General features: G+C 41.8%; 1 protein-coding gene across 1 annotated transcript in view; it reads left to right on the forward strand.

The window, feature by feature from the left end:
* GRM2 (glutamate metabotropic receptor 2) overlaps positions 1 to 13,034 on the forward strand; it is a 442,819-nt gene that overhangs the window by 213,227 nt on the left and 216,558 nt on the right. Inside the window, exon 2 of the mRNA XM_085625166.1 lies at positions 7,510 to 8,246. Within this exon, the coding sequence (XP_085481292.1) occupies positions 7,728 to 8,246 (519 nt within the window). The 5' untranslated portion in view covers positions 7,510 to 7,727. The remainder of the gene's footprint in view (positions 1 to 7,509; positions 8,247 to 13,034) is intronic.

Genomic DNA, 13,034 nt, shown 5'->3' on the forward strand with positions numbered 1-13,034 from the left:
CACCCAGTGATAACTACTAGCCGCAGTGCAGCACCAGGACCATTGTCCAGAACATGCCAATACTGACTTCAACCTCTACTATAGCCTTATAGCCCGCCATAGCGGGCTATACCGGCTATTAAAGGCCCGCTGCAGCGTTAAAGGCCTGAGCCGAAGGCGAGGGACTTTAACAAAAGCAGCGGGACTTTAATAGCGGTATAGCCCTGCTACGAAGGGCTATAAGGCTATTAGAACATTCTGCCACTAGAGGGCAGAATTTTCTAACAAATTAAACAAAGGCTTCTCAAAGCTGGAGGAGATTTAAATCCCCTCAAGCTTCGAGAGGCTTTTGTAAAGCATTGGAATGTTGCTCTGTGGGCCTTTACCGGCCCGTAGAAGCACGGAGCACTCCATTGTCTACAATGGAGTGCTCCACATTCCAATGTTCTAATATATGTTAACATGCCAAAATACACCGCCCATAGGTCAGCAAAAGTTTATCGATTATGACATTTTGACCTGATGTCCAACATCTATTGCATAACAACATGTTGCCCGGATATCCACTAAAATCAGCTCACCACCCAGCACTAAAACTGAGCCAGAACACTTTTCATCAATCAAGGAATGTTAACACATTGTCCAACATTATTCAGATGTTAATACGCATCACACTAAACAGCATTAACCACAGCTCATACTGTCCATCACCCAGGGCATATTAATGTGCTGTCCAACATCTGGTACAAGTCAGTACAACTCCTAGAGCTATCCTCAAGCCATCTCACACAACCTATGAGCATGCTGCACAAAATCCACTATGCCAGTGCCCTTTCAGGTTCTAGCTACAGAACTGTCCACTATCACCCACAACATCCTGAATTACAATCAATCTTTCATTATAGGCCTGCATACCTCCTAGCATTAAACAAAGGTCAGCACACTGTCTATCACACAGGTCATGTCAACACCAGCGTCCAGTAAAAATTAACACTAACCACACAATCCATCACCCTGGACATATTGATGAGCTGTCCAAGATCCATTAACACACTGTCCTACATCCACTTTTGAGGTCGGCACATCCGCCATTAAGGTTGGCACATTGTCCATCACCCAGAACATGCCAATATGCTATCCAGCTTTATCATGTTAGCAGACTTTCCAACATCCGCAACAGCATACATCTCAACAATAACTACGGGCCAGAACACTGACACCCTAAACATGTCAATACGGTGTCCAACATCACCTCATGTTATCAAATACCCAACTCCATCTACGACTCAGCACACATCTCAGCAAAAATCACAGGCCAGCTACTGCACATCCCGAAAGGCATGTTCACAAAGGGCTCGATTCACAAAGGGACTTGTGCTTCATAAAGTTACAAGTTCGGAGCCTCTGCACTCATGGTGGTATCTCCAGACTGCAGTGCTCAGTGTGGGGATTCCGCCCAAGTGTGGAGACTCCACACTCAGAACTTTACAAGTCATAAGACCCTTTGTGAATCAGGTCCAGAGTGTTCAACATCCATCATGTGTTAAAACACTGTCCAACACCCATCACACATCCAGGGTCTCCTACAGGTCAACATATCACAGAACAATGAACGATCAAATGTTCCAACACATGTGAGCAGGTTATCCATTTTCCAGGACATGTTCACACTCAGTCAGTTCAAGTTCAGTCCACCACCTGACACACAGTGCCATGTTGTCAAACATGCACTACATGTGAAAAATATACCAGCATTTATTGATAAATGCATTGCCTAGCCCTGTAAATACATCACCTAGAACATGCTAACACAATGTCCAAAGTCTGTCAACACACCTCCCAAACTAACCACAGGTGTGTACATTGTATTTCATCAAGCGCACTGCAGACCTACCACATGGCAAGACACCAATGCACACCATTGACCGTTTAACAAACTAACACCTACTGAACTGTTACCAGAGACCAAATTACTGCCCAACAAATAGCCAAACTCTCACTTTAAGGCAGCACACTGACAACATCTAATGTAGTTCACCACACTACCCAGAACTCTCCTCGTGTACAACTAACAACATAAAACAGCATACCTAAGGCTTAATTCCATCTGGTCTAATGCCTGGTGGCCTGCAGATTGCGGTCCCCCTTCTGTACCAGTTGAAACTGAAAAAAAGCAGGGGGTCATATTTGACGAGAGTTTGAATCTTGATGCCCAGGTTAGCCGGACAATCAGCACCTGTTTCTACATTTTAAAAACTCTGAGGAAAGTACTGCCGTATATTCCATCTGAACTGCATTAGCCTGCTATCATCGCACTAGTCACCTCCCGGCTGGACTACTACAACGCTCTGTACCTTAACATCAACACAGGATCCCTGAACGAGCTTCAGGCGGTACAGAACGCAGCGGCAAGGTTGAATCTTAACATCCAGAAATATCAGTCAGCCAGGGAAGGAATTCGAGCCTTGCATTGGCTCCCCATCAGGAAGCGCATCTCCTTCAATTTTGAGTATGGTGTACAAGGCCATGCACAGCAATGTTTCATCACACTTAAAAACCATGTTTCAGTGGTACAATCTGGGGAGGACCTTGAGATCCTCATCTAAAAAAAACTGGTTTCTCACAGATTTCCCAGGTCCAGATAAGGTGGTTGCTCCTTCTCTGTGGCAGCCACTAGACTCTGGAACTCCTTGCCCCCTTCCATTTCCAAGGCGGGCTGTCTTCCGGTCTTCAGGAAACTTCTGAAAACCTGGTTATTTGCTTCTTAGCTTGATAGTGATACTTTTTCCACCTCCCTTGTTCGCTTAGAGCCTTGACACCTGTGGGTATAAGCGAGCTTTATAAATATTATCCCAAAGAAAAGCAACAACTGTGTTGCGTTGTCCCAAAATGAAGGCGTAAAGTTGTGAACCAGTCAGCCTAGACAGTCATCTACATACAGTTTATAGATAGTATGTGTGAATGTGCTGACTGGGCTAATCGAGTTAATAATGTCACAATTGTATTGTATTGTAATTGCATTTATATAGCTCTTCTGCCCTTGACAAGGAGTCTAAGCGCTTTTTTGGCAACTAGCACACTATTCCGGAACCCATAAAGGATTAGTGGTGAATTAGTATAGTGAAATATGAAAGTAATTTGAGTGGTGGATATGTTAGTCAGTTATTTGGATTGAGAAGGATAGCGGAGGGACAGAAGAGGGGAAAAAGGTTTGCCTTTACATAGCGCAATTGGTCTCAAAACCCAAGCTGGCATCATCAACAAAAGGAATATTCTGGATTGCCTATTGATGCTCATTGTTAGAGATGCAGGACTATTTTTCTCTACAGAAGATGGCCCCTTTAAATCACCTTGACTTCTGCTCATATTTCCAGTATTTTGAGTTCCCAGCAGATCCTAGACTGGAGTGTATGCCGACAGTTTGTCATGCAGTGCACATTTTCTAATGTCTATTCCCCTCTCCTCCCTCTATTCCCAGAGGAAAATTAACACTTAGCTTTTCATAAGAGGAAAAGGCATGTTCCTGAAAATGAGCAAGTGTTAATTCCCACGTAGGATTTAATCAATCTTCCCCTGGCTGCTCAGCCGAGGCTGCTAGCTATTGCATTAAGATGTGAGTGATTGGCAGCTAAAAGTGTACACGCCAGAATCTCAGCATGCACAGCTCAGCAGCTGACAGATGTATAGAGTGAGTCTGATTTATGTTCCTATAGAGACTGGAGACTCATATCCCCCTCACGTCCCTTTTGTTGTCCTATAATTTCAAGTGTGCAGGACACTGCTCTCAAGCTTCCCTCAACATAATTGCAAAAGAAATGTACAAAGCTTTACTTTTTGCTTTTCTATAATGGAAAGTATTTAGGAGGCACATGTTTTGCTGTCAGGTTTTGCGACACGCAAATTGCGATTTTTAGCGACTCGTAATTTGGTAGTCACAAAACCTGATGTGCAACAGTGTCTCAGACACTGTTTGCGATTCCCAAATAGGTTACAAGGAACCTGTCTCATTAATATTCATGAGGCAGGTGATAATTTGAGACCCATTGGGAATGGCCCGCACTCACGGGGATGGTAGCCAGCTGGAGTCAGCAGACCATCATGTCTGTGATTGTTTTTCAAGTAAATCAGTTTATTTATTTTAAATGCAGCCCATGTTCTTTAAAGGAAAACGGGATGCATTTAAAAAACAAAAATGTAACTTTTCTTTCTCATTTCTTCCCACTGGGAAGTGGTCCATGGGATCATGGCCTGCGCTAAAAAAATGTTGGTTACCTCATTCAAAAAGGTTAAGGGGTCTCTTGGTTAACACTTCCTGTGTGCAAATGGCTTACCACCAATTTGAAATTGGTGGTAATCTGCAAATGTTTTGCAACCAAATTCCCAGTTACAAAATATTCATACATACCAGTGAGGCTCACTATTAGAAAGAGATGCCCTTTACATGCCCATTGGTAATAGTGACTCACAAACCCTATTTTTTGTTGGTAATAGGTTATCGGGCTAGTAGCTCGCAGCTGAGGGAATCACTGCCATAATATCGTAACCAAAAATATCATGTGAAGAGAATATCGTGTCAAATATTTAGAGGACCAAAATATCAAGAAGGTAAGTGCAAATAGGTAAGTATAGATTTATTATTCTTAACTCCACATTTACATACCTTGAATATATGAATATATATCGTCAAGATACACACTTGTGGAGTTAAATATAGTGAAACTTAATTTACCTATGAAACTTACCTTCACAATATTTTTGTCCTTAATAGTCTTGACTCAAAATTTTGACCCACAATATTTTTGATTCCAATATTCTGTGTCAACACCTAGCAAAGACAGCCCTGCATCTGGTGCAAGGTGAGAGCCTGGCACAGATGTGATCAGTACTGGCAACATCTGTCAGCGAGGAAGAGACGGGGAATGAGGAAGATGGAAGAGCAGGAGAGATTAAAGGAATGGAGAGAGTAGAGAAAAGTATAGAGAAAGAAGAGAGCAGGAGCAAAAGAGGGAGGGTTAAGAGGGGGAGTTGGACGAAGTGAGGGTGAAATTGAATGATTCACTAAAGGTATATGTTGGAGATGGGTCGGTTATCGTGTTGTAGTGACAAGGGGAGAACAGCTCAAGGGAGTAAAAAGATTGAGTCAGATATGTGGAATGGCAGAGATGAAGTTAGACTACTGTAAGCGAAAAGTGTGGATATAACTGCAAGAGAAAGCAGGGTTGAAGTAAACATTTGGGGTACAGTGGAGAAGAAAGCAAAACTACTGAGTAGAAGAAGAGCATCAGTCAGGAAGTCAATCAAGGGAGAAAGGATAGAGTAGACAAAAGCAGAAACTGCAACTATTGAGAAAAGAAGATGTGGAAATGGGAGACAGGAGGAGGAAAGAGAGGGAGAAGAAAGGCATAAGAGAGTGAGGAAGAATTGGAAAAATAGAGATATAAAGTGATAAATACTGTGAGATAAAACTGTGGACAGAGGGACAGCAATTCCGTCAACAGAAAGACAGGCAGATGCAAAAAGCAGTTATATAGGAAATACATGCATCAGTGGGAAGTGTAACATAATATTCATTATCACTGTCCTCCGAAGGGAGCACCTCTTTAGCCAACAAATTACCCTGTTCATGATTTAAAAAAAAATATTTTCGGAGCAAGATATAGAGAGTGGCAACAGATTCTTTCCTCTAAATGCTACTCTTTTTGGATTTTTCACTAATCTTTTTTAAATGTGACAACTTTGTGAAGTCGGCAACCATTTAAAGGAACATCATTTTCACAATACCATTATCCACGGGCCTTCTGAGTGGAGGATCATAGGGCATCTCTTTCTCACCAATGCTTCTCTTTGACATGGATGGGATGATCTATGCTGGGAAAAGGAAGGGGAAGAGTCCCCTGGGAGTTTTGGACCAGTTGTAATACTACTAGAGTCAAAGTCCTTTTGTTTTCTCTCACTAACCACATTCCACTTTTCTTGATCCCTCTTTGGCCTTTTCATGGTCTCTGCATAAGGGGCTGTTATTATGAATGACCTCTGCATAGAACAAGATGAGTTTCATTAATGATCCTGTAATGAGTGAAATTGATTCATGCAAAAGCCTCCTGGTCGACTTCCGTTGCATGGGTAGGTCATGGAACATTGATCAGCATTAGAAGAATAGTAGAATATGACAATGTGTAATGTCATAGGAGTATGGAATGTTAATAGGGTATTGGTAGGAGAGTGGTAGAATGTTGGGGGATTAAGTGTGCAATTGAAGAGGACAACTTGATTGTAATTGCCTGTGCCGGTCTTGTGGGCCTACTGAATATTGAAGAATAAATCAACTTATTGAGGACCTTGTTGGATTTGTGACTATTCTTCCACACAACGACGTCCTTGAGTATGCTTTCGCACCCCTGGCAGAGGGGCCGATTCACAGAACTCATCTGAGATAAAATCCTAAACTTACTACTTTTGGTATTCACAGGAGGCATTTAGTAGTAGTAAAGTTAGGACTCCTAACTTTACTACTACTAAACTGAGACAAAATCCTAACTTTACGACTTTCGGTATTCACAAAAGGCATTTAGTAGTAGTAGTAAAGTTAGGAGTCCTAACTTTACTACTACTAAATGCCTTCTAGCCTTCTACCAAAAGTAATACGTTTAGGATTTTATCTCAGATTAGTTCTGTGAATCGGCCCCAGAGTTATTAATCTTAACATGTGAACATATTTTAAACTCCCTAGACCAACACCCACCTCCTATTTCTGATGTCAGACTGGATGGAATTGTTCCAAAATCAGGGAAGTATACAAATTGCTCATGCTAATCTGCAAGACCACACATTGCTCTAATATACCTCACCCTTAGTTTATCCTGCTGCACACGCATGCAACGAATGACAGTAACCTGAAATCAAACCTTTTTTGAATGGGGAACAACAGCACAGAACATCCAAACAATTCAAAACAATAATCTTAACTGTTTGACTAGTAATATACGTTTTCTATATTTGTGGATTGTTAAGTATCTCATTCCATTGATGTCTCCGTCTCCTATCAACACATACCACCATTGCTTCCTCAGGAGTATTCTGATGTAGCGCCCATGTACTTTTCTTCATAATTATGTACATGCACCTTATGCATCCAGAAGAAGAGAGTGATCCAGGTGGAAGGCTTTGAATGCCGGTGCCAGACCATGAAGTCATTGCACCCCAGGAGGGATATCTGGGATATCTCAGAATTCACCCTAGTTAGGAGATGATCAGTAGTATTGTGTGACCTTCCCCAATCCCGTCCATCCCTGCCGTGTAAATCTGGATATTCACATACCAATTTACAGAGCAGAATCCTAAAAGCGAACACGTCTATATCTCATTGTTTATGACTTTGTCAAACTCTTCAGTCCAACAATCCTGTAACAAAACTCAGATATATTAAATGTTGGCGCAGTAGATGTGGGGAAATGATTATTTGGAAATGAGGATGTTTTTTAAAATCCTATATGTCAATATAATCATTTGTTGGTTCTCGTTTTTTTGCAGATTTATAAAGTGATCCTCTTCTTGCTAAATCAGGCTAGCTACCCTTGAAGAACCTGAAGATCTCTGATTGACGTTTAACCTTCTGAAGGCAAACAGAAGCGCCAGCAAATGAGTGTGAACAATTTGTGGCGAGGAACTCTTCTCGGACGTCCATTCCACCATCTTCATACAGCCAACAGATTTCCCACCCAGGCTTTAGCTGTGAATGGTCAAGGGTGATGGCTCTGTTTGTAAGGCCCATGGCTCATCGTGCAGCATACTTGGAACTTTACAATTTCATATGGATGACACTCCTTTTGGTCCAAAGTCTGCAGCTGGTCCACCCCAGTCAGAGCCCTAGTTACAGCATAGTGGTGAAGAAGGAGATCAGCATCGAGGGGGATCTGGTCATTGGGGGTCTCTTTCCAGTGCATGAGAAGGGGACCCCCACGGAGGAGTGTGGAAAGATCAATGAGCATCGTGGAATCCAGCGGCTAGAGGCCATGCTGTTTGCCCTAGATGAGATCAACAAGGACCACCGCATCCTGCCTGGCATCAAACTTGGTGTCCACATACTGGACACATGCTCCAAGGACACCTATGCCCTGGAGCAGTCACTGGACTTTGTTCGGGCCTCCCTGACAAAGGTGGATGGTTCTGAACACATCTGCCCTGACGGATCATATGCCATCCATGACGACGTGCCCATGGCCATAACGGGTGTCATCGGGGGCTCCTACAGCGACGTTTCCATCCAGGTAAGGTAGGCTACTGCTGCTCGGACATGGAAGGGAAGGGTGGCAGGCAGCAGATGAAGGAAAAATAAATGAGCAAAGGGAGTTATATGGGAAGAGAGAAGATGAAGGACGAGCAGCAAGTGAAGAGAATGCATTGGAACAAAGGGCCTGATTTAGAGTTTTGCAGACGGTAACCCGATCTCGCACTGATAGATATCCTGTCCACCTCATTACAATTGCCGTAGGATATAATCATCGTGTAACAAAGTTGATGGTATTTCTGTTACATTTGTGATGGAGTAACACGTCTGTCAAACTCTAAATGAGGCCTATAGTTTTCTCCAACTACTGACAGGGATACAGCTCTCAAATTTAAAAATATATCACAACACAGAGCCAATCTCTCACTTTCGGGAGTGGTAATGTTCTCCGTTAACTATGATAATGGATTCAATGCTCCTCAGTTACTCTCAGTAGTAAAAGATAGCGTCTTAGTGCTTTGAATGGTAAACCAAAGCTCACCTCCTCTAATAGGTATTAGATAGGAGCACATTTATCTCACTCCTTTCACTATGATCATTTATGCAGCACATGCACTTAGCTAGCAACATTAAAGGAATTGTAAACCTCTAGAGGTACAATATTAAGTGATGCAAACAAGGATCTACTCGTTAATGTGGCACCAAACAGGAATGATACTATCAAAAGAAAAGTCTACCCTTACCATTCACTGGCTATTAATATATCTTTCCTTTGCTTTTCATAAAAATATGTATGTGTCTTCAAAATGAAAGACCTGATAATGCGCTCCATTGACCCTATAAACAACACGAGACAAATATCTTACTATTTGTGGTGTGGCACATCTCTCTTTTTAACATTATTGTTCCACGCTTCTTCTGCGACTCTGGTGAAACACATCTGCCCTCTGTGTTTCACGAGTTTTTAAAAATTGTTTATTAAGAATACAGCTCTTCACAATTCACATCTTACTATCAGCACAGTACACCCATCATTCTAACATCAGTGATAGATGCATATGGAAAACTTCTCCTGATTAATGCCATGTTTTCACTGTCTGACGTTGGTGAAAAATATGGTACACATGCTTCCAAGTAAATACACTTTAATCGTGGTACAAGGTCTGCTCTTAGTATAATAGTGATGCCCACCCTACATCTTACACTCAGGGACGGTACAAGGCTTTTCTATATCAGTTGTGATACATACTTCTCACATTCAGTGGTGATCTATAATTCTCACACTGTCAGCGCTCTATGTTTATACTATTAAATAACATATAATAATGTCGCATTTAAAGGTCCCCTTCCACTTAAAATAATGAAGATATCGACCTTTATATCAGCTTATTTTTTCGATTCAAAAGCCTTGTATAGCGTCCTTACATAGACCGACGACAACACCAGGATCCAACCCCAAACCACTCTTCGACCTCCCCATCACTTTTTGTACAGTCTACCAGTACACAATCACAATCATCAAAAGACTCCAGTAGGACACCAGAACCTGAAGATGAACACTTTTAAGGATAATTAGAACAAGCATTGGCATAGCCAATAGGTCGCGCCTTAGGTACCTTCTAAGTGTTTAGCCATGCAACAGTTGCATAACTAAATTCTTATAAGGTCCCAAAAGCGAGACCTATTGGCTATGCAAAGCGGCCATGCGGCCGGGAAAGTTAAAGTGATCGCGATCGGGATCACGATCAAACATCAAAGCGGCCGTGCAGCCGCGAAAGTGAAAGTAATTGCGGTAAAGCACGGCGCGCGCGCCCGCGCACATGCACTGTAGCTCTAGGCTGGCCTGGTAGCACTTTTTGGAGCCCTCTCAATAAGTCTCGCCAGACCAGCGCATGCGCTGGGTCAGGCGAGACCTAAAAAGCACATAAATCTGTTGGAGTTTGTCAGCATTATAACGCTGCCAGAAATAGCACAACTTATGGTGACCAGCCACCCCATTTCCAGTTGTGTACACTGGTTGTATTCTTGCACACAAATATCAATGACCTGTAGGGAGAAACCGTGGATACTGGAAATTCACTGTATTATGAGCGGTATATTTCCACGGCTCACGTTTGCAAGGGCAGTTCCATCATGTCGCTTGAATTTGCTTTTAGGGAAAAAGCTTAAACTCTGAGATCTCAAAAGTGAGCAGACCATGAGCTGCAGCTGTTGCAAAGATGTTTAGTTAGCAATTCAAATAACATTCTAACAGAGAAGCTGTGTGGGGAGGTGGGATAGATGCATATTTTTTCATGAATTGCATGTTGTTCTGAATTGCTTTAAACTTTGTCAATCAGTAGTCTCCTTCACAATATGGTTAGCATGCTCTGCCTGCCTATTTCTCTGAGGATGGTACAAGAGTGGTTTAATATGCTTATACTGCTAATTTATAATGCTGCATTTTGCCCAGAAGCAAACTGGAAACCATTTTTAATTCCAATTTGTAATGGGAAACGTTTTCTTCTGAATAATAATAATCACCATCTCTGTTGTGAGAACCGTCATAAAATGCTTCTCTATCCAGTTTGTAAAATAATCAACCATGACAACTGCACATTGATGTCATCCACCACACCATTAATAGAACAAATTAAATCCACTCCAGCTTCTGCCTTGAGCCCTGAGGGCATTCAGAAGGCCTCATTAGTCGACTGCATCTTCTGCAAAACACAATACACACTCACATACATAATGCGCTCCCAAAATCAAAGTCAGGGATTGTTACATGTGCATCATGTACCAAAGTCATCAATTTTGCCCACACTGGTGAACTGAATTTCCCCCTCTTAAAAGTAATGGATGCTCAATTATCAATTCTTTTTAAAGTTATAATTCGGTGGCAGATAGACATTCAATTAAAGCATATACTCTGGGCTAGTCTTTATCCACGCCTTCTTTATATCTCCATATAAAGTATGTTAACCACACGACATCTTTAATTCTGTGTTTGGAATGAGACCATGATCTACAATATTCAAATTCACAAATGCCACAATATATTCCACTTTCTCTTCTTTTTTCCAGTCCTTTCATCATCAGTTGGTTCACTGCATAAGGAATTTACACAAATGTTGCGTTTGCCACAAATATATCCCCCACTAAAACATAATTGTATAGTTTAGCTGTATACCTGGTTAGCCTGGCTGATGTGCATCCTGAATCGCCACCTCTCAAAATCGCAACCAAATGTGTGTGGCCCATTTTCAGAACAAACCTTTTATGCGACAAAATATTTTGAACAATTTTACTGCATAACCCCTCGTGCTCTAACAGTCAATGTTTCTTTTCAGTATCCCATAATGTGTGTGGCACAAAACCTGTGGTTTATTCGCGCCTGATATCAACCTGTGAACAACTTCACCCAAGCCAGGTCCACCAGTATCTACTGTGACCAGAAACTGATGCTAAATCTTCCATACAACATTTCTCATACACGTATCATTCAAATAAAATCCTATGTTTTAAAAGAACTGTGAAGGCTCCATCTTTGCTTCAATATTCTCAATATATTTTGAAGGACATGATCTGATTATTAGCAAGGGACTATTGGGTTCTGGTTGTAGTCATCACAAGACTTGGCTTGGTTTTACACTGTCATCTGCTAAACCCTACTTCAATTGCATGTTATCTTTCTTCAGGAACTGCCAATCCTTTGTTCGCGATCGCTATATCATATTACATCTAAAATGTTTCGCAAAATGTTGTTGTGTTAGAGATATGCTATTAATGAAGGTGACATCCTGCAGTGCCTATTAGAATAAGGAGGATTGGGACAACAGAATGTAATCCAAATACCATTCTCTTAAATTGAAATACCCCATTCTGAGTTAAAATTGCTAATGGTACATGGGATCCACCATGGAGTATAAACTGATGGTAGGGAAAGGGCGTGGTCAAGGATGCAGGAATGCATTCATCCACTCAGAGAAGCTATCATTTCTTCAATATTTGGTGAGGTTGACAGCTACACACATATTTGATGACAGCTGTTGACCTTTAAACAAATGGGCATAAATAAATATGCCCAAATTGCCAAAGAGAAACAGGAAAACAAATAAGCCTAACTTCTCTGCACCCCTTCGGTTTTAAGAGAGCCTCATTTACTGTCACTTTATTTGATGCAACAGGAGCGCAGTGTGTCTGCCTACATTTACAAGGCCACGTAAAGTCACCCTGCGTACCATTTCATGGCCTTGTAAGTATGGGACACTTTCACACATTACTCTGCATGCAAGGGGTGTTCCATGGGTGTTGTTCTGGGTGTTCCCACGCCACAACCATGGAACCTGACACATTCCCAGATTTACAAAGTTTTGTAAAGCTGGGAATGCATCAGTGTGAGAAAGTGGGTTTCTGTTGCAGTAACCCCCCTGTGGTGTCGGCAAATGACGATAAACAACGTGGTACAGGTAAGTCGGATTTATTGCGTTTAACACCTCATCCAACGGCCATGGCAGCGCAACTGCCGGCACATAGAATCTTCTCATACAAACGTCACGTTCTCAGAGGAGTCGAACGTGACCTCATTAGTAAATGAGGTAATGCGCCACACATCTTCCTTCCAAACAAAAAAGTAACTCTGATAAAACAAAATGAGAAGAAAACTAATCATACAAGATAATCTTTGAGGTAAGCAGGTTTCTTAATAACTCTAACACTCCTCCTATGTATCGGAGGAACATTGCTAGACTAACCATGCAGATCAGAACTACAAGACCCGCTTGCCTCAGGTATAGGTTTCGACACAGAATGGTCAAAGGAATTAATTTTACGTGTGATGACAACA

This window comes from Triturus cristatus, chromosome 9, assembly GCF_964204655.1.
Source record: "Triturus cristatus chromosome 9, aTriCri1.1, whole genome shotgun sequence".
NCBI lineage: Eukaryota > Metazoa > Chordata > Amphibia > Caudata > Salamandridae > Triturus > Triturus cristatus.